The 25,145-nt window shown below is 38.4% G+C and overlaps 1 protein-coding gene across 1 annotated transcript; it reads right to left on the reverse strand.

Annotated features, from left to right (window-relative positions):
* Positions 1-1,773: 1,773 nt before the first annotated feature.
* On the reverse strand, positions 1,774-23,282 carry LOC133307116 (protein RETARDED ROOT GROWTH-LIKE). Its single transcript, XM_061507572.1, has 7 exons — positions 22,872-23,282; positions 21,852-21,960; positions 20,661-20,823; positions 18,350-18,498; positions 18,094-18,245; positions 2,224-2,338; positions 1,774-2,117 (listed from the first exon to the last, which is right to left on the reverse strand). Exons 1-7 carry the CDS (start codon positions 23,276-23,278, stop codon positions 1,980-1,982), a joined length of 1,233 nt encoding a protein of 410 aa, XP_061363556.1. The 5' UTR covers positions 23,279-23,282; the 3' UTR covers positions 1,774-1,979.
* Positions 23,283-25,145: the final 1,863 nt, after the last annotated feature.

Raw genomic sequence — 25,145 nt, forward strand, 5'->3', positions numbered from 1 at the left:
CACACCTCAGCCAGCACGTGTACTACGTACGCGCTCCTCCCAATTATGCGTTTTCCTTGCAAAGGCAGCAACCGTACTCCAAAAATTACTTTAGCCAACACTCCTAACAAATTCCAGCTCACCCAATCAGTTATGGGTAGTGTTTGGCATTTTCTGTTTGAATCAAAGTGGCTAGGGTCAGTGTTTTGGTTGAATGCTCACTTAGGGGACCATAGGTGAGGACTAAGGCTCAATGGGTAAACCAAGATTAAGGACCTAGTGTGGCTTGGTGGTTTGGCTGTAAAAAGAAATCAAGAACGGAAAGCTTGGGGTTATGGTTGGACGGAAATGGGTTGATTCGCAAGATGAAGGTTAGGGTTCACTGGTTACATAATGCTTTTCCAATTGTGTCTCACGCTCCTTTGACTTCCTTTCTTCCAATTCTTTCTTTTCTTTTTCTTTCTTCAACTGGGCTCTTTTGCCTTGCTTTACAAAATTCAGCCCACTTCTTTTCTTCTTCTTTTTTTTTACTTTTCTTTCTTCCTTCTTTGCTTTGGAAAGTATTAAGATGTGGGCCTAAAAACAAAATTAAGGCCCATTAGCATTTAAGTCCATAACATTCCAGCTCAATGCAATTGGGATATGAATTATAAACAAAGTATTCTTTTTTTCTAGCATTTTCATATCAATAACCATATGTTTTAAGTCACATGCACTAATTAATATCCAAAAGAAAAAGTCAGTGCACATGCCATTGAGAAAAGTATTCTCAGTACTCCTGCAGTAATAAAAACTAAATGAATCCTTTATCAAATTAAAAGAAAAAAAAAGTAATATAATTAACTTTTCCGTTTTACCCATCTTTTATAATTATTCTCTCCTACGTCTAATATTTTATATTTTTAGTAAAGTAATACGTACTCTAGTATCCAAGATATTCTTGCCATTGAGATTGTGGGTCAGAGTTTAGGGAAACTCTTTTTCCTATAAACCTCACAAGATTACTGATTTCCTTCTAATCTAATTTATTATTATCTCCGTGAACATTGATCCATTAATTTTGATGGAAAAGAGAACCTTACCACAAGGCGGCAACAACGGTAAAGAGAGAGCACGAAAGGAAGAGGTTGGAAATAAAAAATGGAATTGAAGGTATAGGTTTACACATATAGAGGTTTAATTGTATCGAGTGGGCAGTGTAATTAGGTTTAAGTTTACAAGAAACGAATTGAAAAACTTTAACCACCCCACTCACTCATCGCAGAACACACTGAATCGGAACACCATTCATATCACAGCCATTTTGCACGCTCTCCTTTGGATCCAAATCGCACATTTTTACACTAACTGGATGTCAAATCCTTTTGGAGGACATAAGTTGATGTCGTTGCTTGGATCAATTATTATATACAGATACAGCAAGCACTGAATTTCCACAGACACCATGATTTGACCAAGTTTTGAGAAAACTTAATAATGAATGAATACACGATTTACAAAGGAAAAGAACAACTCATCTATCCTTTTTCAAAATGTATTCTACTTTTCTACCTCAGTTTATGATTATATCCTCGCCTCCAATTTTATAAAATACCAAGTTACCTCAAAATATCATAACCAAATTGGAATATCCACTATATTGGGCCTGGCCCAATCACCCTCTGCTAGCGACTAATACAGTTATTAAGCATATCATTTTGATGATTATTCGGTCATCAAATTTAGTAACTTCCTGTGTTCTCGAAATTGAACAGAATAATTAATTAATGTAATAGACAAAAATTATATTACAGAAAAACATGCAGGTATAGTTTTCGGTGATATTCTACACATTAAATTTTAAGTTATACAAACTGATTAGTAAATAATTGAGTTAAACGGTTTCAAATTGTTATTTACAATAGATAGAACGTAATAGCATGAGCCACCAATATCTTAAAATGAGTAGCGCCAACTGTTATCATCCAGCACCCCTTCAAAAAGCATGCTACGCGCCACTGCTAAAGTTTCATGGCAGACCGTTGAACAATATCATAGAGAGACAGAAGGATTTCAGCACCAATCAATGCAATAATGAGCCACTCTAGAAAATCGGATTTCCTATTTTGAAGAATTTCTTGTAGAAAGCGGATATTGTGCTGCAAAATTTAACAGGGGAGAAGTTAAAATGCAAAACCTATAAATTAAAAAGTGAATGGGAAGACAAAATGCGGAATATATATGTTTCCAAGTAAGAAGTTACACCTCCACAAATTTCAACTTGAAATCAAGACTTGCAAATCTCTGAGTTAATTCAAATTCATCCCTGAGATACTCCCATATCTGAGCATATTTGGCATCCTTCCAAGCAATATCTGATCTGTAAAAACCATTTAAAGTCGAACAAAAACACAGAGAAAGTGACTACAATATTTGAAATCTTACTATTGTCAAGTGTGAATGTGTATTGTAAATCCCATATCTGATTACCCGAAACAAGCATTTTAATTTACTTCAGAAATTTCTATTTGGAATATTATTTCAAAATTTTAAATTCAAAGAATCGATCTATAAATCAAGTCGGCCATGAACAGGATCCGCAATTTTTTGCATGCTGTTAGAATGTGTATATATATTAAGCTGTGCTAGTCCCACATAATGTAAATAGGGCCCAAACCCATGTATTTTATTATTACAAATATAATCCTTGTATGGTCGTCCAGACATATAATTTCCCCAACCTTAAATTGGTACCAAAGCTCTATGTTCTGGGCAACCCTATTTCCGCAAAACCTGATTCCCTTGTACCCACTACGGCAGCTCACCCTCATCGCCAGGCTTCATACCAGCAACAACAACTTATCTTCCTTGCCATACATCCTTCCTGCAGCCCCCTTTTTGGCCACACATCTTTCCGGCCACCTTGTTCAAAGGACCGTCGTGCCTCTAACCAACATTGCTGCCCCTGGCCACTATCAAAACACAACTGTTCACATTCGCCTCCGCATGATCTACACCATTGCCCAAGTCATGCGACCAAACTCCGCCACAAATGCCTGCATGCACTAGAAACAGCCAGCGGCCAGCTTTTCTTCCACGTGCCCATAGCAGCGTGTGGATGCGCCTCCCTTCTCCAATCAACCACAGAACAGGTCGCCTAGACCTGTACTACTCAGATGTTCCCTCTCCAGCCGTGGGTCCTCAATTTACGTGATTTCCCCTCCTCCTCCTCTCTCTCTCTCTCTCCTTTTTGTGTTTTGTAGGTCCGTTTTGACTCTATCTTCCCAAATCCGTGACCCACTATGATGGAAGACCACAACCTTGTTTCCCACGGTAGTGGCTATTGTCGTAGCATACCTCGCTATCATTTTGTCATAGATCTCTAAGGTTGACATTATCCTTCCAATTGCTTTCTTTGATCCTCTGTCCACAGGTGTCTTTGGTCCTACGGTTGTCCCTCCACCATCTTGTACTCCGATCACTTGACAGTGACGCCCTCAACTACTCACCGATGCCAATCCCATTTTACAAGATATTGTTCCTGACTCACTACCTCCTTGTGTCAGACAGTCTTCCCATTGTCATCCATAAAGGTACTAGCTCCACTCTTAATCCTTATCCTCTTTATGCCTTTTTGAGTTACGATCAACTTTCTTCATAACATTTTACCTTTGTTTCGAGTATTTCTTCTATATTCATTCCTAAAACCACAGGTGAAGCACTTTCACATTTGGGTTGGTGAAAAACAATGACCGATGAAATAACTGCTCTACATCAATGTTGTTAAAACGTAGAGTCTACGCAGAAATGATGGGGGTGAGCAAAAACGTAAAATCGAAAAACGTAAACGAAACGTAAGAGTTTACTACGTACTGAATATATATATATATAAATATATCCAACATATATTACACCAATACATAATATATATATATATATATATGGGACAAGATCATCTTACACCGGTGTAAGAATAATAAATCTTACACCAAATCTTAACCATTGATTTTCTACATCTAACGGTTAAGATTTATTAGGTCTAACTCATTAATTAATTTTTAATTCCCAACAAATGGATGCACGGAAATCAACGGTTAAGATTTGGTGTAAGATTTATTATTCTTACACCGGTGTAAGTTGATCCTATCCCTATATATATATATATATATATATATAAATAAATATATCCAACATATATTACACCAATACATAAGTTATTATAAATTTAAGTTCAAACATTAAAGTAAATAAAAATTAAGTTTAAACTCAGTCATCATGATACAAATTAAAATCCAAACATTAATTAGATGAAATAACCCAATATTTAACATTATTAAAATGAATTTGGATAAAAAAAATTCACATATAAGATAAGTAATAAAAAAATATAAAAGATAAATGATAAGAGTTTTTGAATTTTTTTCCTATAATTTTATAGCCATTATAGTGTGTGAATATATTCTAAATATTTTCAATTAATACACTGTAATATATTAATGGGAAAAAAAACATAAGTAGCAAACTAGGCCAACCCAATCCAATAACTAATGAGCCCAAGTCGATAAGAATATGAAACACAACAGTTTTGTTAGGGTTTATGAGTTGAATAACAGAGGTGAGAAATCAGAGAGGGAAGAAGGGGTGGGAAGATGGGAAGAAGAAGCGGGAAGGTCATTGCAAGAAACTCTTTGTCATCGATTGGAGTCTTGCAAGTTCAAGTATTCTACTGTTGATGAACTCGTCAACCATCTTCGCTCAACTTACCCTGATTACCAGCGAACGAAGCACGAAGACAGATTGCAAAAGATGGAAGCATCATCACATTAGAAGGAGGATGCGAAGCAATCAGATTCAGGGCCCTCCGTCGACATCCTCTGCTTCAGCTTCGGAGAGCGAAGAAGATGAGGCTGTTTGTGTCGACGTCAGAGTCGATCTCTTTCTCTCTTTTTTTTTCTGTTCTGAGTTAACTCGGTAAAAACGTCGAGTCAACCGAGTTTACCGAGTTAACTCGACGTTTCAACCGAGTCTATCCAAAATCCGTTTCTATCATCGTTCTGAAACAATTTTGGCCAAGAAAACGTAAAAACGTCTATTCCAACCGAGTTGAACGACGTTTTAACAACCATGCTCTACATTCAAATGGCACATGGGACTTGTTTTTGCTCCTCCGAGGAAATCTTTTGTTGGATGTCGTTGAATGTTTATTGTTAAAGTCGGTCCAAATAGCGTTAGTAATCGTCTCAAAGCCCGCTTAGTAGCCAAGGGATACACTCCCAAATTTTTGAAATTGATTATAGAGATACCTTCTCTCATGTAGCCAAGATGGCCTCCGTCCGCCTATTTCTTGCCCTTGCTGTTGTTCGTCACTGGCCCCTTTTTTGGCTTGATATTTAAAATGTTTTCTTACATGGTGATTTACACAAAGAAGTTTACATGGAGCAACCACCTGGAGTTGTTGCTCAATAGGAGTCTGGATTGGTGTGCAAAGTCTACATATCCTTATATGGCCTGAATTAGTCACCTCGAACTTGGTTTAGCCATTTTAATTCAGTTGTTCAGGCTTTTGGCTTAGCTCATAGCAAAACTAATCACTATCTTTTCTATTAGCATAATTCCCCTGATCAATGCATCTATCTCCTGGTCTATGTAGATGACATTATCATCACTGACAGCGATCAAGTTGGGATTGAACAACTAAATCAGTACTTGTTCAATCAATTTCAAACCACGGATCTTGGCATGCTTCAATATTTCTTAGGCATTAAGGTGGCACAATCTAGGCACAACATCTTCATCTTTCAGAGGAAGTGTGTCTTAGATATCTTGGAAGAAACTTGCATGTTACGATGCAAGCCTACCGATACACCCATGGATCCAAATGTCAAGCTACTACATGGACAGAGGGAGCCTCTAACAGATCCCTGTTATCGAAGACTGGTCAACAAGTTGAATTATCTTACTGTAACGATGTCGGATATTTCTTTAGCAACTAGTGAGGCTAGTCAATTCCTTGATTCTTCTTGTGATTCCCATATGGACACAATTGTCAAGATCCTCCAATACATAAAGAAATAGAATTGTGGTAGACTCCTTGTGATTCCCTGAATCTTCTTTAGCAATTAGTTATGTTTTCTAACTACTTTGAATAAAAAGAAGCGAACTGTGGTAGCCAGATCAAGTGCAGAAGCTGAGTATCAAGCAATGGGAACTGCAACTTGTAAGATATTGATCAGACAATTAAGTCTCTGCGAACAACGACAAATGAAATTGATTTAGGACAATCAAGCAATGTTGCACATATCCTCCAACCCAGTCTTTTATGAAAGAACCAAGCATTTTGAAATTGATTACCATTTTATCTGAGAGAAGATTCAGTCCAAAGAAATCGAGACAACATTCATCAACGCTAATGATCAGCTTGCAAATATTTTCACTAAGGCTATTAAAGGTCCTCAGGTTGACTATATTTGTAACAAGCTTAGTGTCTACGATATATACGTATCAGCTTGAAGGGTAGTGTTAGAATGTATATATATATTTATTAAGTTAGTTCCAATGTAAATAGGGTCTAGACCCACGTATTTTATTATTATAAATACAACCCTTGTATGGTTGTTCTAGACACGCGATTTCCTCAACTTTAAGTCATGCTAATGGACCAAATACCACATTTAAACGCAGTCCAAATTAAATTCCTCATCTTAGAAGGACATATCAAGACCTCTAAAATGACCCTTAAATGCTCGTAGCTCTATGGACAAATCCAACAATCACAAAATATACAGTAGTCTACACAAAAATCAAGAAACGTATAAATAAATTACTGTTAGTCTCATAATCAGCAAGACGACATAAACATCGGGACAAATAGCTTTGTGAGGTTTGGAAAAAGGAAATTAATCATTTGTCTTAATTCTATTGAGTACTACAGTTCATCTGACATACAATCTGTCAAACTAAATCTAGTCATATCTAATGTTGTTTGAAACCAAAATTAATTCTATACTTAATGTATGTCAGATGAACTGCAGTACTCAATAGAATTAGATATGACTAGATTTAGTTTGAGAGATTGTCATTATCATCTAACATATACAAAGGTCTGCATAAAATGCACCCTGCCCCAAAATTTTAGCCTCCTTAATCCTTGTTTTTGCCAAAGCATTTATATATCTAATAATCAATAGATTCTGTTCCAAAGAACATTGTTTAAAGTGTAAAATATAGATTCTCCCTCCTGTTGTTTCGCACATTTTCACCTTTGAATACACAAACATTTTTTAACATGTAACCTCCTGACGTTTGGATGAGAGTGAAAATGTTAGTTGCTCTTAGTTTTAATGAAAGGTCACATGCACCTTTCAATCTTGAGCACAGTTTTTTATGTTTGCTTTCCCTTTAGATGCATCTGGGGTTTAAATGATGAAATGAAAGTATTGGCCTTTGGAGCTGGAGAAGGTGATGCTGCACCTTCTCTATTCAAAACAAGAGAAGAATGCAGAGGGCGTGCTACTGGAACTTCCTTTCATTGAGGGGACGGTGGAGGAGGTTGCGGAGCGGTAGTGGTTGAGTTTTCTTCTCAAGAATCATTGTTGAAGGGTGTGGAAGTATGGAAGTGGATGTGATAGTTGAAGTGACTGCAGCTGGTGTTTTCCCAGTAATGATACTTGTTAGAATATTAGATATGATATGATTAGATTTGATTAGATATGATATGATTAGATTTGATTAGATATGATTGGATTCTGTCTTATCCGTAAATAGTCTGACTGTATTCTGACTGTATTAGGATTAGGTTTGGATTAGGTTTGGGCCTTACACTTAAGCCCATTAGGGTCTCTATATATTGTAACTCCCTGACACAGATCAATACACAACGTATTCTTTTACATTTAACTTGGTATCAGAGCATGGATGGTGCCGGAATTATCATCGGCAAAGACAACTGAGCTGACCAGGACATCAGCATCAAGATCCCTCTCAGACATTTCATTTAACATGGTGAGCAGCCGTGGTTTCCCCTTGACTATGCTACAAGCTTATTACAAGAAAGACCAAGTACCATAACATCAAAATAAATCTCCTAAATGAGAAACCAAAAATCAACAATGTGCTAAAAATAACGTCGAAATGAACATCAACATGGAAAATGCCGGAATGATCATCGGCAAAGACAATTGTGCTGGAATGACCATCAGCAACATGGACGGTGCTCCCCCTCAAGAGGAACTTCTAAACAGTGCCGGAATTATCTTCGGCAAAGACAATTGTGCTGGAATGACCATCAGCAACATGGGCAGTGCTCCCCCTCAAGAGGAACTTCTAAACAGTGCCGGAATTATCATCGGCAAAGACAATTGTGCTGGAATGACCATCAGCAACATGGACAGTGCTCCTCCTCAAGAGGAACTTCTAAACAATGCCGGAATTATCATCGGCAAAGACAATTGTGCTGGAATGACCATCAGCAACATGGACAGTGCTCCCCCTTAAGAGGAACTTCTAAACAGTGCCGGAATTATCATCGGCAAAGACAATTGTGCTGGAATGACCATCAGCAACATGGGCAGTGCTCCCCCTCAAGAGGAACTTCGGTATCAGCGGAGACAACATCAGCAACTTGGACAGTGCTCCCCCTCAAGATGGATGATGAATAGTATAAATACTCCATCTTGGGAAGAAAGAAGATTAAAGAAAAACAAAGCTTCGCGGAATCGGAAAAGTCGCCGGAGACGGCGGTGGGTCGTCGGAAAAGTCGTCGAAAAGTCATCGGAAAAGTCACCGGAGACGGCTGTCAACGGTGGACGACGCGGTCAACGGTGGTCGGTCAACGACAACGGTGGTCAACCCAACAACTTCCCAAGGATCATTCTTTTCTGATGTGACAGATCAGTCTAAGCTGCAGTCACAGAGCATACTAAGAAAAACCCGAAAAAAAAATAGCAACGGGAATCCCTCAAGGAGGGTGATCTCTCTATAACCATATTGAAATTATGGAAAATAGAACTAAGTTAAACGGATTAAGATTCCTCTTGTTAGGCTCTAGATACCATGTTAATTACCAAGAGACAAGAGGTATTCATTGTAATCCTTGTTATATTAAACTACACAACATTGGTGCTATTATATAGAACACCAATTGAAGAATACAAAGATACACACTCAATGTGGGACTTCTACACTATTAACACTAACACTCTTAACACTCCCTCTCAAGCTGTAGCATATAGATCATATGCTACAAGCTTGATACATAAATAATACTCCCATTAGGAACCAAAAACAACAATGCTACATCAACGAAATGAAATGACTAAGTACAACAAATCAACTGGAATGACCATCAGTCTGAAGAGCTGATAAAGAGACAGTGCTGGAATGGACATCACTTAAGCCCATTAGGTTTGGGCCTTACACTTAAGCATATAGATTAGGTTTGGGCCTTACACTTAAGCCCATTAGGGTCTCTATATATTGTAACTCCCTGACACAGATCAATACACAACATATTCTTTTACATTTAACTTGGTACCAGAGCTATTTCGTTCTGGGAACCCTCGCTTCCGCTTAGAAATCTTGTTCTTCGCTTTAAAACCTAAGCCCACTGCTTAGGAGTCATCTTTTCTTTGCCGTGCGTCCTTCCGGTAAGACATCAAAGGCTGTAAGTCCTCTCCAGGCATCTTCTGCACGTGTCCACATCCCCAAACAGTCACCGGAGCACCATCAGCCACCGTCAGCCACTGTTCAGGCTGCCGGAGTACTTTTCCGGCGAGTTTTCAGTCTGGAACGAACGCGAACAGAACCCTCTCCTCCCGGCGACCTGCTCTGTGGAAGTCCGGCCACCATCGGAGTTGTCACGCGCTCTCACGCGCCTCCAGTCTTCTCTGCGCGTGGGCTTCACGCGCCACCTTCTGCCGGCGCGTGAGCACTATTAGTCTCCATCTCCTCCTTTGAGAAATTCTCCCAATATCATCTCTACCAATATTGGGTCCATTACCTCTTCAAAATTGAAGGGATCTGTTAATTACAAGAACTGGGCCACCTCTGTTCGAGTTTGGTTCTTTGGACAAGGATATGGGAACCATCTCACAACTAAGTCTACTGATGTCCCTAAGGAGGACAAGTCTGATTGGGAAAAGATTGACAACCAGCTTCTGAGTATCCTCTGGCAATCCATTGATCCGATTGTCTTGGATATCTTTTATTCATTTCAAACTTGCACTGAAGTGTGGGAAGCAAAAAACCTCTACACTAATGATGTTCAGCAGCTCTATTTCATCATCTCTCAGTTTATGGAATTGAGCAAATCATCCGACATTCAGATGGAGACATATATTGGCAAGAGTCGCTCTTTGATGCAGGCATATTTGGATATGCTGCCTTACCCTACTGATGCTACTGCATATCGGAAACAGGTGGAACGTCTCTTTATGGTTGCCACACTTTCTGGCCTTCCCGAAGAATATGATAATGTTCGTGATACTATCTTGACTAGTGGGGAGCCTGATCTATCCATGACGTATCAGCGTCTTCTGAATTTGAATAAGAAATCTGCTCCTGCATCGTCTTCTGCTGTTGATTCTACTGCTCTAGTTTCCCGTACTGATTTTCGCGGGCATATTGGAGGTGGACGTGGTCGTGGTAGAGGCCCAGGAGGCCCAGGAGGCCCAGGAGGACGTAGCCCAGGAGGTCGTGGCCCAGGAGGCCCAGGAGGTCCAGTCGGACGTGGTCAGCGACCTCGTTGTCATTACTGTCAGCAACTTGGTCATTATGAGGAACGCTGCTACACCAAGTATCCTCACATGCGACCTTCTTTTGCTGCTAATGTAGCTCAATCGGATACTGCTTCAAATGGTTCAGTCTCTCTCTCCTCTGAAGAATATGCAGCATTCCAGGCCCTTCTCAGGAAGTCCTCTCCTCAATCTCAGGCCTCTGCTTCAGAAACTGGTAATCCTGTTGCTTGTGTTTCTCATTCTGCATCACTTGGTCCTTGGATATTTGACTCAGGTGCTACTGATCACCTCTGTGGTAATAAGGAACTCTTTTCTTCCCTTACATATTCTAATAATTTACCCTCTTTTACTCTTGCTGATGGAACTAAGGCCCCCGTTCATGGGATTGGACAAATCTGTCCAACCTCCTCATTGACCTTGACATCTGTCTATTACATTCCTCACATCCCTTATAATTTAATATCGGTTAGTAAATTGATCAATTCTCTTAATTGTATTGTCACATTCTCAAACCATTCTGTTTCTGTGCAGGACCCGGGTACGGGGAAGATGATTGGAGTGGGCCGTGAGTCACGGGGTCTGTTCTACCTTGATGTGCCGAGTCCTTCAGTTGCTTGTTCTCTCACAGAATCTCCACAGCTCATCCACAGTCGTCTCGGGCATCCTAGTCTTGCGAAATTGCAGAAGATGGTTCCTCTTTTATCCGGTCTTCAAACTTTAGATTGTCAGTCATGTCAGCAAGGAAAGCACATACGCTCCTCCTTTGCTAATCGAGTCAATAAACGAGCTGATGCTCCTTTTTCAATTATTCATTCAGATGTTTGGGGTCCTAGTCGTAGTGTGTCTATTTTAGGTTTTCGGTATTTTGTCACCTTTATTGATGATTTCTCCCGTTGTACTTGGATTTATTTAATGAAAAACCGTTCTGAGTTGTTTTCTATTTATCAAAAGTTTTCTGCTGAAATTCATACTCAATTTGGTGCTTCTATTCGTATTTTACGTAGTGATAATGCTAAGGAGTATGTTTCTGTTGACTTTTCTCACTTCTTAGCCACACAGGGTACTTTACACCAAACCACTTGTCCTCACACTCCACAACAAAATGGAGTAGCTGAACGTAAGAATAGACATCTCATTGAGATTGCCAGGACTCTTCTTATTCACATGCATGTTCCTCTTCACTTCTGGGCTGATGCAGTCCTTGCTTCTTGCTTTCTCATCAACCGCATGCCTTCATCTGTGCTTAATAATGATATTCCTCATAACTTATTGTTTCCAGATGTTCCTCTCTTTCCTCTATCCCCACATGTTTTTGGTTGTACCTGTTTTGTTCATGATCTCACTCCTGGTAAGGATAAGTTAACATCCAAAGCCTTTAAATGCATTTTTCTTGGTTATTCTCGTCTTCAAAAGGGTTATCGCTGTTACTCTCCTGACCTCAAGCGTTACTTAGTTTCCGCGGATGTCACCTTTTTTGATCAACAACCCTTTAATTCTATCCCATCTCCATTGTCACAGGTTGATCATGTTCTTCCTGTTCCTTTTCTTGACTTGTCTTTGCCAGATGCAGGTGCTTCTACTCCAGATAAGCAATCACCTATTGCTCCAGTACCTAAGGACCGTCCACTTCTCACTTATCAGCGTCGTAAGACAGTACCTCCAGTCGACTCGACCCCTGCTGACTCATTGCCCTCTGCAGTTGATTCTTCCCCTCCGGATCCTTCACCAGAGGCTCTTCCCATTGCTCAAAGAAAAGGTACACGTACTACTCGTAACCCTTATCCTCTTTATACCTTCTTGAGCTATGATCGCCTTTCTCCTCCTCATTTCACCTTTGTTTCTAGTCTTTCTTCTGTTTCTATTCCTAAGACCACAGGTGAAGCACTTTCCCATCCAGGATGGCGCCAAGCGATGCTTGATGAGATGACCGCACTTTATACCAATGGCACTTGGGACCTTGTTTCTGCTCCTCCAGAGAAGTCTATAGTTGGTTGTCGCTGGGTGTTTACTGTGAAAGTTGGACCTGATGGCCATGTTGATCGTCTCAAGGCACGCCTAGTTGCCAAGGGTTTTACTCAAATCTTTGGCCTTGATTATAGCGATACATTCTCTCCAGTCGCTAAGATGGCGTCCGTCCGCCTATTTCTTGCCCTTGCTGCTGTTCGTCACTGGCCACTCCTTCAACTTGACATCAAAAATGCCTTTCTTCATGGTGATTTACAAGAAGAAGTTTACATGGAGCAACCACCTCGTTTTGTTGCTCAGGGGGAGTCTGGGAAGGTATGTCGTCTTCGAAAATCCTTATATGGTCTCAAGCAGTCTCCTCGAGCATGGTTCAGTCGCTTCAGTTCTGCTGTACAGGCGTTTGGCCTAATTCGCAGTAAAGTTGACCATTCTGTATTCTATAGGATTACATCTCCTAACAAGTGCATCTATTTGTTAGTCTATGTTGATGACATCATCCTCACCGGAAGTGATCAAGACGGAATCCATCAGTTAAAACAACATTTATTCAGTGCATTTCAAACAAAGGACCTTGGGAAGCTGCGTTACTTCTTGGGAATTGAGGTGGCGCAATCTAGACAGGGCATTTCTATCTGTCAAAGGAAGTATGCCTTGGATATCCTAGAGGAGACTGGTATGTTGGGGTGTAAACCAGTTGATACACCCATGGATCCTAATGTTAAGTTATTGCCCAGACAGGGGGAGCCGTTATCTGATCCTGGATGTTATCGAAGGCTGATTGGGAAGCTCAATTATCTTACTGTGACTAGGCCAAATATTTCTTTCGTTGTCAGTACGGCCAGTCAGTTCCTTGATACCCCTTGTGATTCACATTGGGATGCTGCTGTGAGATCCTCCGATACATCAAAGGAGCACCAGGAAAAGGTTTGTTGTATTCGGATCAGGGAAATACAGAAATTTGTGGTTACTCAGATGCCGATTGGGCAGGATCACCCTCGGACAGACGCTCTACTTCTGGTTATTGTGTCTTCTTCGGAGGAAACTTAATCTCATGGAAAAGCAAGAAACAACCTGTTGTTTCCCGATCTAGTGCAGAAGCTGAGTATCGTGCAATGGCAAATACTACCTGTGAGTTGATCTGGTTAAAGCAGTTGATTCAGAAGCTTCATCTTTGTGAACAGAAACAACCCATGACACTCATCTGTGATAATCAAGCTGCGCTACATATATCCTCTAATCCTGTTTTTCATGAGAGGACCAAACATATAGAGATTGATTGTCACTTCATTCGGGAAAAGATTCAGTCAGGAGAAATCAAGACAGCTTTTGTCAACTCGTCTAATCAACTAGCAGATGTTTTCACTAAAGCTCTTAGAGGTCCTCGGGTTGAATACATTTGTAACAAGCTTGGTGCTCATAATATATACGCACCAGCTTGAGAGGGAGTGTTAGAATATTAGATATGATATGATTAGATTTGATTAGATATGATTGGATTCTGTCTTATCCGTAAATAGTCTGACTGTATTCTGACTGTATTAGGATTAGGTTTGGATTAGGTTTGGGCCTTACACTTAAGCCCATTAGGGTCTCTATATATTGTAACTCCCTGACACAGATCAATACACAACGTATTCTTTTACATTTAACTATACTGAAACTGAAGAAGGCAGCAAAGACAAGTGCAATCTGATTTAACAAGATCCTTATGACCAATCAATACTCAAAGTTCACATAGGCGGAACCTCCTGAGACTTAAACCTTCTATTAGGGAATCAAGTTTTGAATTGCATGCCCTCTGTTTCCATCATAAATAGAATATAAATCTTATTTTCTTCAACAAGTAATCCTTTCATATTAGTTATATTCGTAATGAGGTTGGTGCATATGATTTATATGCTTTTTTTTTTTTTTTTTTTGATAACAAGATTTATATGCTTTAACTTAAGGGAAACACGTATATTAGTACTTTCCTTATTTCCTTAAACGGTATGGCTGAAGCTTTAGATAAACAGTTCTCCTTCCTCAAATATTACCTCTCTCCTATGACGGTCAGCCTGAACCTTCATACGGTTCTGTGCGAGTCTCAGATTGTGCTGCAAATCATTAAGAATGGTGTCTCTCTCAAATAACAATCTAGAAATTTCATCAACTGCAGTATCAGGTGTTTTTGCTAGAAAAAGACTAGGTGGATCATTGCCATATAACACCTTGAATGGAGTCATGCTAGTGGATTCCTTGAATGTGGTATTATAACAATATTCTGCCCAATGCAGCCATTTGGGCCAGTGTTTGGGCTTTGGGCTGCAAAAAACAACGGGCCAGTGTTTGGGCTTTGGGCTGCAAAAAACAACGCAAGTACACCTCCAAACAGCAGTTGACCACTTTTGACTGCCCGTTAGACTGTGGGTGATAGGCAGTGGTGTAGTTCAAGTGAGTGCCAGATAATCTGAACAGTTCTGACCAGAAAGTGCTTGGACCCGTGCAGCCTAACAATTTCCTTAACAAACACTTCGGCTATAGACTTGGCTGTGTAAGGGTGACTTACAGCCACAAAATATGCATATTTGGTCAGCCTATCAATGATTACGAAGATGGTGTCAACTCCAAAAGCTCATGGCAGCCCTCCAACAAAATCTATTGAAATGTCAGACCAGACTTTAGTGGGAATAGGCAAGGGATTCAGCAACCCAACTGGAGACAAACTTTGAATTTTATGCTGTTGACACACATTACAATTCGCCACATAGTTCTTAATCTGTCTTCTCATTCCTTCACAGTATACAACTCCAGCAATTTTCTTATAAGTACGTAGAGAACCTGAATGGCCTCCTATTTGGGAATCATGAAATTCTTCCGACAGCAAGGGAATTAATTGCGAATTCTGAGGTAGTGCCAACCTTCCTTGATACAATAGTCTTCCTCCACACACCTCAGAACCAAGATGGGACTGCAGATTCAACAAGTCTTGAATGATACCGCGCAGCTTGGAATCAGCTTCAACCTCCCTCTCCAGTTCTACCAAATTGTTCAATTCCAAACAAGAAATGGCAACAAACTGCTTTTGCCTAGATAAGGCATCTACAACAACATTCTCTTTACCGGGCTGAAATATGATCTCAAAATATATCTTAGCAACTTCAATATCCATTTTTGTTGCTCTTCTCCTAGGGCATTTTGACCTGTAAGGAACCGTAGGGTTCTTTGGTCTGTTTTAATTTTAAAATGTTTGCCCATTAGATAATGCTTCCATTTCTGGACAGCAAACACTATGGCCATTAGTTCCTTTTCATAAACGGATTTAGCCAAAGCCTTTGGGGAAAATCCTTGGCTGATATAGGCAATGGGCCTATTTTCTTGCACTAACACAGCTCCTACCCTTTTGCATGAAGCGTCAGTCACTACTGTGAATTCCTTGGTAAAGTTGGGTAGGGCCAAAATTGGCACCTTACACATCAACTCCTTCATCATCTCAAAGGCCCCTTGAGCTTCCTCTCCCCACTGAAAGTTATCTCCTCTCCCCACTGAAAGTTATCTTTTTTTAGATTAGTAAGGCCCCTTGACCCTCCCACCTCATTGAGTAATTCACCAATCATTGGAATTGGGAACTTATCAAGCACAATATGTTTATTTAAAGCCCTATAATCTACACATACACGCCAACTTCCATCTTTTTTTTACTAAGATAACAGGGCTAGCATATGGACTGATACTCTGCTTAATCCATCTATTACCCAACAACTCAGATACTAACTTTTCTATTTGTTTTCTGATAGTATGGATACCTGTAAGGACGACAGTTTGGAATTTGGCTACCTAGTTTCGAAGTTATAGCATGATCTTGACTTCTGCTAGGAGGAAGTCTTGTTGGCTCCGGGAATAAGTCCTGAAACTCTATCAACAGCTCTTCTAATTCCTTCCACGAAGTACCCCTACCTTCACCCTCCATCAGTTTTTGCTCGATCAAGAATCCTTCCCCTTCACTCTGGAGCGCCTTTATTATGGACTTTAATGAGGCTATGGACTTTGAAAGGGATGGGTCCTAAGAGTAAATTACGGAAGAAATTAAACAATAAGACCACTCTAAGAGTAAAGAACGCTGTATTTATAATATGAATCCTCCCATCTGGGTTTCAGCTCAAATTTACAATGACAAACTCCAGGAAGTTAACCAATTCAAGACAACAACAGAAAAAATTACAGACTCTAGATCAATATTCTCCAAAGGCAACTACAACCCAAGGCATTCAAGAGGCCATGGTTCTCTCCTAATGCCAATACCAAAAAGGTCCCAAAATTCTCAAGATGACGCTACTGTATTATTCTCTGCTATAAGTAAGAGTGTGGGTGTTGAGCGTGTGACCCCCAAATCGCCTGTGGATGTTGCTGTATGTGGGTGCTGCCTGTGTGCTCCCCTTTTTTTTTAACAAACTGCTGACTCAGCATGAGGGGCTTGTGATCCTCTACTTCTGTTGATACACTTTCCTGAATCTGTTACTTAACGCCACGTCCGTATCAGACGTCTTTTACGCCTTGTTTAAGGTCCTTGAGAATTCCCTTGAATTGAAAGCGGGTAGCGGAATTGTCCACCTTCGAGAAAGATTCCTTCACCACATCCCAAATTTCCTTGGCGCTAGAGCATAACATATGTTTCTCCAATCTCTATCGTCATGGAGTTCACCAGCCAAGACATCACCAGCGAGTTTTCCACCTCCCATTCTGGGAATTTTGGATTGCATTTTGGGGGCTTTAGTGCGTTGTTAGTTAGGTTGTCATCTTCCCTTTGCCCCAAGTAAACATTATGACACTCTGGGACTATATGAGATAATTTGTCCCATTAAATCAGTATCCAGTGATCACCATTGAAGGGCTATCATTTGAAGTTGTTATAATAGGTGATGCAAGCGAGTCCTTGTTGAGTTGCGGTTAGGATGCAACAGAAGCATCATCAGGGCTGGTTGTTTGGAGAGCCCTCATCGTGCCAAATCATAGTGGACCCATGGGTAATCAGGCCCTCAGATTGAGGGCTCTGATACCATAAAGAATTTTGGTAAAGGAATGATAATTTTTCAGAATAATTTAAATTTCTAACTTGCTTTTCATCAAAGGGATTAGTACAATATATAGACAATAAAGGCTTCACATCAGGTCAGCCTTTTTCCTGAGATGAAAGGGTACAATCCCCGTAAATCAGCTACCACTAATTAGGGAAAGAAATCAGCATAAAAAATCGAAAATAAAATCACAACAGATTAGGAAGCAAATAAAAAAGATCAGAATAATTTTCTGAAATCACGCAATGATTGAACGTAATTATTGGGGCGCAATCAATGGGGAGCAATTATCCTGGAGCATGACAGCAAGTACAATTTCTCTTTCGAAATTCAAACACTAAAATTTAACCGATGCTATTTGTCTCCACAAATAGAATTATTACCTCTCAAAAAGTCCAAGCTTTAGAATTACATCAGCAAGATTTGAATTTGCCTTGCCCACCAACTGGAAAAGTTTTTTCCTTTGCATTCTGAATTTTCCAGTGGCTTCCATCTCACGGTTTATGTCTGTAAATTCTGCAACCATTCCATCAACCTACAAATTAAAAGTAAAAGGTGGCTAACTATTGCCTTCGAGAAATATCACCAGTATACGGTATATCCAAATATCAAAAAATCACAACCATATGTAGAATATACCTGTCGGCCATAGTAATCAAGAGCAATACTTTGACCCAGAACACTACCAATAGTTCGAATTCCATCAATGTTCAAGTATTGTAACATTATATAATCTAGTCCACTTTGCATCCATGTGCTTAAAGCTGGTTTTTCTCTAACTTCATACTCTAGAATTTCAAAACAGAGTAAAAATCAAATTGTATAAAAGCATGTTAACCTATAAAATATTCTAAGACCGTGGAAGCTTAAATTATAATCAATAAATAAATGTAGAGTAAATACCATTTTGGCTCCTCAACGAAAAACACATAATCTATTTTAATCCCTAAGAAAAAAAAATCGACTTGTGGTCCCTCTGAAATTCCAGTTCTTTGAAATCGTGGTCCCTCAGAAATTCAAAGAAGACTCACATTAGTCCCTCAAAAAGGACTAATATGGGTACTTGTTTCCTAAGGGATTAAAATGGATTCTGTGTTTTTTGTTTAGGACCCAAAAGGGTATTTACTCATAAATGTATTTACAACAATATGGTAATAGCATATCTACCCCAAAATAAAATTAAAAATAAAAATACAGGCACAAATGGTAATATTTGGTTCACTCGTCTACAAAGAAAAAAAAAGTACAGCTTGTCCTCCATCACTTAGATCAAAAATTCCAAGCTACATCACAATGTAAAATATAGGCTCTGAGCCTACAAGCTTTTATGACAAATCAGGGAAAAGGAACATATGTCTAGACTCTAGACACTGTGAAGTGTTCATTGTCATAAAGTAACACAGTTCAAACAAAGCATTATCGATTAAGAGCTTTAGCATTCCAAAAACAAATACTAGTCAATGCCAAACTTTTTTGAGCAATATACTAATAAGATATAAAAAGAAAATATTTAGATGTAAAGGATCCTGAAGGGTCTAAAATCAGAGATCCAACATGAGAGGTTCCGTCCCAACAATGAAAAAGCTATCAGTAATAATTTATCGAAGCACTGACTCATCAATTTTCTGGTGTGTAGAAGTGTCCATCATTGTAACAGTCAAGGCAAGCTGATCATGCATGACAATCACATGTCAACCAATTTCAAAATAATATTTTTTCTTCTTTTGATGAAGGAAGAAATTATTATGATGAGAAAATATTACAAAGGGAAAGGAGGATAAGGAATCCTCATAAGCAAAAGAACAAAACAGAAAACAATCAATAAAGAAGATAAAATCAATGGAACAGAGCTTCCATATCCCTTAAAATGTCTGTTAATGAAACCCTACTGGAAAGGCCATATTGTTTGCACCAAATAGAAACCAAACACCAAATCCATAGTTATTAATAGCGGGTAGCGGCCGATAGCGGCCAAGCTCAAAAATGCTATAGCGGTATAGCGGGTAGCGGTATAACCGCTACAGCGAAGTCCGTAAAAAAATTAATTAAAATTAAAAATATACATTCATAATTAATTCTATTGTCACTTTCATTCCAAACAAGGATTCAAAGAATATAAAGGAAATAATATAAATTCCTTGAAAAGAACTACATTAACAAAAATCAAGGAACATAAGGAAGGATCTAAATATTGTCAAATACGAATTTTAATGGTCTATTTCAAAATCAAGAAAGGAACTAAGCAAAATCATCATCTCCACCATCTTCTAAGAAGTCTTCTCCATCCTCACTGTCACTAGTACTAAAATTATAAATTTGTTCTTCCTCTTCTTCAATTTCCTCATCACCACCACCTTCATTATCAACACTTTCTTTTTCCTTTCCCCTAGTGATAAAGCCCAAGTAGGTTCAGATTAAAAAATCTATTTTACCCTTATAATTAAAGTTTTTGACCATAATACCCTCCGTTCCTCCTTTTCCATTGCTTTCTCACTGTAGCGTGCAATTGCCCCGCTAACCACGCTATCTGCTACTGCAAATTGTTGACCGCTACTGCCGCTACATTGAATAGTAGCGCTGCGTGCGTTCTGTTGCGGCATATGGCCGCTACCCGCTACAATAGCGATATTGCGCGCTATTGCGGCGCTATTTTCATCTATGACCAAATCTTATTCCAAATCAAATTATGTGCTGAAGAAACCTCATTAAAAATATGAGAGTTTTGTCCCCAACCAAATACACCAAATTATAGCATTAAAAATAAAATAAAAAATAAAAAACTCCCCGTTAAACCCGACTAGCGAGTGTGGGGTGGAGATAATCCTTGTACGCAGCCTTACCTTGCATAATTGCAAAGATGTTATTTCCTGGATTCGAACTCATGACTTTTCAGTCAAAATATAGCATAGATCAAATATATTTTAAAAACAAATTGGATATAAAAACTCACCATCCTTTCTCATTTCAGGAAGCAAACCAGATGCATGCTTCTTTACAATTTTCAGATAGCCATCAACCTCATGCTCATGGACATTAAACAATACAATGGAGCCATATTGAAAAACAACCATGTAACAGCCATTTCTTCCATTCAAGAAACATGTACCAAGACCCTGAAACAAAACAGTTTTCAGATACTGTCATCGGTCTTATGATTAAAAATAATTCCATAACAGTTGAAGCCACAGAATACACTTAATCATCCAGTGCATGAAAACTTTTCACATACATAATAGACCACGTGAATGAAACACCAACAAAAGAAAGGGAGAGGATGAAGATTCAGGCAATTTAACAACTTAAAATTCGTACTCCTTGCTAATTAACATGATACAAAACCTCAAAAAACTGTTGTGGCTTAAGCTACCAAAATCCACATTTCATAACAAGCCAATACCAGACAAAGAATCTTGCAAATGTTATCCATAATTTTCAACCCCAGCATGAAAACTCTGCCTATATGTTTTCTCCTTCCTTCAGTCCTTTATGTTGCACGACTTAAATACCCCCACCCATAAAAAGCATGCACATGGTACAATATGTCCAAGGCTACACGCAGAGAAGTAGATTTGATCCAGTACAATGTAAAGATGTTTATATTATCAGGATTCACACACGTTACAGCAATATGTAAGAACAAAAATGATTTCTCCAACTTCAACATTTTCTAAACCTCATTCTATAGGTAGTCCATCTAAATCTAAATTATATCCCTCGCGCATGAGTTTGGTCTCATGGCATTTTTTGATATGCAAAATGTTAACCAATAAAGACAAGAAAAAAGAAATGATAGTTACCCAATAATTATTTAAGATTGCAAAACTTCTCCATTATATCTCTTTCCTCCAGATAAAATAAAACAAAACATGCAGATTGATATGCACTTACGAGTGTCAACTCTCAAGATACTATTATCAATTGTTCCTTTTACACCTTTTCTTGATGTTGCACTTAGGATAAAGATTAAAGACATATAATGAACACAATGTGTGAATATAATGAATTCCATGCCTTATAGAATCTGCAACTTCATAAATAGCATATTTCCAACAATTAAAAGTTATAAAGTGAGGAAAACAGGGTAGAACATGGGTAAATAGTGAGGGAAAAAAAACAAGAACATTACCCATGAGAGATATACCTTGGAATCGCAAACATCGCCAAACTTGAGAACAACATAATTAGTCATTCGTGACGATGGTGGGACAAAGTTCAGTTTGTTCTGTTCCATCAAGCTTTTCAAATCAACACTACATCCAAAGAAATGAAACTGAGATATCTAAAAAACAATATATATATATATATATATATATATATATATATATATATCTGAAGCAGCAAGCCATCAAGTAGATAGCAACATTTAATTATCAAATTCCAAAAATTCTGCATTATTTTACCCTATCACTTCCTGAATTTCCCTAAAGTACTCAAAGAAGAAACATTCTATGTTGTCTGTCCATTTCTCCAAAATGTAATTGCTTTCCTATGACAACAGCATTAGAATATCACACCTTTTGTGGTTCACAATCCCAAAATCCTGAGGAGTTACTTAACTACTAGCATAGTTCAATGAGAATAATCAATGAGCACAGTTTTGGAACACTGAAGGCACATTTTCCAAATTTAAAATTAATGCCAACTTACAAGCCCACAACGCTTCGACATGCAGTTACTCTATATTGCACAATTCATAATTATATTCACAAATTGATGATAGTGTGACAAATTATTCTAGCAATGGGAAAATATAAGCCCATTGATGCATAGTCTTCAATGGTAACCTTTTGAAGGAACCTAAACCACTAATCAAGGCTTCATAGCTATCACCATTCACTAAATTACATAAGAACGTTTATGTGAATAAGACGAAAACATGGTATAATGTATTAGGAGCAATATGATTTAAGTATATCCACAATTCAATAGGATCCAAGTTATTCTTTTTTATTCAAGTGTTTCTTTTAATCCAATAGGATCCATATAATTATTTTGTTTTCTTAAAAATATACATTTTTTCTTTTTAATTTTTCTTGTCCTAAAAAATTGTTTTACAAAAATAATAATGATAATATAATAAAGAATAATTCAAAAACGAACTTTCAAGAAATGTTACGAATTTTTCTTGTTTATTGAAATTAAAATAAACAAAAACAGATACCTTGTAGAGAAGAAGAAGGCTCTAACAGGAATGGAAGGCTTTGTATCTTGGTCGAGGGTTCCATCATTGACCTCAGCATTAACCTCCGAGCATGAAACGGCGTCGTTCCAGTCTAGGGTGGGATTGGGAAGTGAAGAAACGCAGCGCGTGACGCAGGAACCAAAATTGGACACAAAATGGTGGGGGGGAACAGTGAAGGAAACATGGGTTGTTGAGGGAATGGGAAGAAAAGAGTGTGAGTAAGTGATGATTGTTCTCAAACTCAAACTCAAAGATGAAGAATAACAAATGTTTGTGTTTGAAACTGAAAAAGAGGAAGAAGAAGAAGAAGAAGAAGAAGAGAAGATGAAGGAACGAAGGCGCAAGGTTTTGAGGGTGAGGTGGGTGCTGTCTACTGTGCGCCACATCTTTCTTTGGTTTTCAGTCTCCAACACTCAACCAACCCTTTTTATTTAATTCTACAGTTTTTTTTTTTTTTTTGTAATATTAATTCTACAGTTTTGATCGACTGGTATTGTTTTGTTTTTCCCTCAAATCTCTCGGTCCTCGATTTGTTTAGTTTAAGTCAGTAACGCACAATAATCGTTTTTTTAAATAAAATATGAGTTTCCTTATCTGATTACTGCATTTTGGAGCAAAAAATATAGTATTTTTGTAATTTTAATTTATTTCAGGATTATTATAATCTTGTTGAAATATATAGTCTCACATTGGTTGTATGTGCAACTAATGTGGAGTTTATAAGGTCTTGAGCACTCCCACCCCTTGAGCTAGCTTTCGGGGTGGTGTATCCCAAGGTTCTTTACATGGCTTCAGAACCTCGATGTACCGGGTTCGATCATCACCGCTCCCCACTTTCTTTCTAGTGGAATTTCTTTCTTCGCACAGGTAGGTGGGCTTGTGCATTGTCCACCCTTCAAGCCAGTGAGCTCTCGTGTGAGGATGCGTGTTGAAATATATAAAACCATTAATGTAGCATCACCCAACAGTTTAAGCTTTTGGGTTGAATTGGTTCTTTACACTTATAATTATAATTTTTTAACATTTCAATCCCAAAACGACGTTGTTTTAGGAGTAAATGCAGATAATTTATCTGTAGTGATTACAGAAATATTTTTTTGATAATATATATATAGGGATAGGATATTGTGACACCCAAGTTATGTTACACCCATGTGACACCCAGTCAATCTCACCGTTAGATCGCTTATGTTGATCCAACGGTTATATATATTTCCATCTTTGTATGGTCATGATTTCCCAAATTTAATATTTTATATTTATTTCTACCTTTGTATGGTTATGATTTCCCATATTTAATGCTTTCACTTTAAATTTGGGAAATCATGACCATACAAAGATGGAAATAAATATAACCGTTGGATCAACATAAGCGATCTAACGGTGAGATTGACTGGGTGTCACATGGGTGTAACATAACTTGGGTGTCACAATATCCTATCCCATATATATAAGGTTTGGTGTTTATCATTTTAAAGTATATAAGTTATGTCATTTTAGGAAAGTTAGACACAAAAATGGAAATCATGTGAGAGAGACAGTGGGTGGTTTTTCTTAATTTAAATTTTAAATAAAAAAATTATTTTGTGTCTATCTCTCTCTTAAAATGACATAACTTTATGTCATTTAAAATGACAAATATTTTTCCCATATATATCTCGACAAAGTTTAGGAGTGGATGTTACGTGTGATTTATTAATACCTACAAGAATCGAACCAACATTCATCATATTCAATTTTACGAGGAGCAAACTTCATTCAAAACATCGATTTTAATTTATTTTAATAAATTAAATAGGCCAGCCTACAAGATTGTAGGCCGGGCTTGACAAAATTGGCTTATGGCCTATTTGTTAAAAAAAACCTTTTTATAAGACTAAGCCTACTCTACTTTTCTGAAAGGTCGGGCCTGGGCCGAGCTCAATGTAGGCCGGGCCGGGCTAGCCTGGCCTATTTAGACCCCTAGATGTAAGTTATATCACTTTAGGAGAAAGATAGACACAAGGAATAAAAATCATTGGGGAGAAAGTTGTGTTGGGAAAACTCGGTTCCCTCAAGCTCGGCTAAGCAGCCTTAGTGCGGAAGTCAATCAACAAGATCCTGATCTCGGATCTCGGCAATACCTCGGCCTGAACTTCACCAGGTCGGGTAGCGCAACGGAAAATCAAAACGAAAACAGGAGAGAGAGAAGAAGAACACAACCAGATTTAACGTGGGAAAACCTTCTCCTATGAAGAAGTAAAAACCCACGGG

Source organism: Gastrolobium bilobum, unplaced genomic scaffold (assembly GCF_033153095.1).
Source record: "Gastrolobium bilobum isolate Gb01-03AN ecotype WA unplaced genomic scaffold, APGP_CSIRO_Gbil_v1 utg3997, whole genome shotgun sequence".
Lineage (NCBI taxonomy): Eukaryota > Viridiplantae > Streptophyta > Magnoliopsida > Fabales > Fabaceae > Gastrolobium > Gastrolobium bilobum.

What these genes read in the sequence shown, in the direction of transcription:
- LOC133307116 (XM_061507572.1), bottom strand. Translation starts at nt 23,278, where the DNA reads ATGTGGCGCACAGTAGACAGCACCCACCTCACCCTCAAAACCTTGCGC. An exon ending in GCGATGTTTGCGATTCCAAG is followed by an intron (nt 20,824 to 21,851) that starts GTATATCTCTCA and finishes GTTTTGTTTCAG; the next exon opens with GGTCTTGGTACATGTTTCTT. An exon ending in AAGCTTGGACTTTTTGAGAG is followed by an intron (nt 2,339 to 18,093) that starts GTAATAATTCTA and finishes TGGTTTTTACAG; the next exon opens with ATCAGATATTGCTTGGAAGG.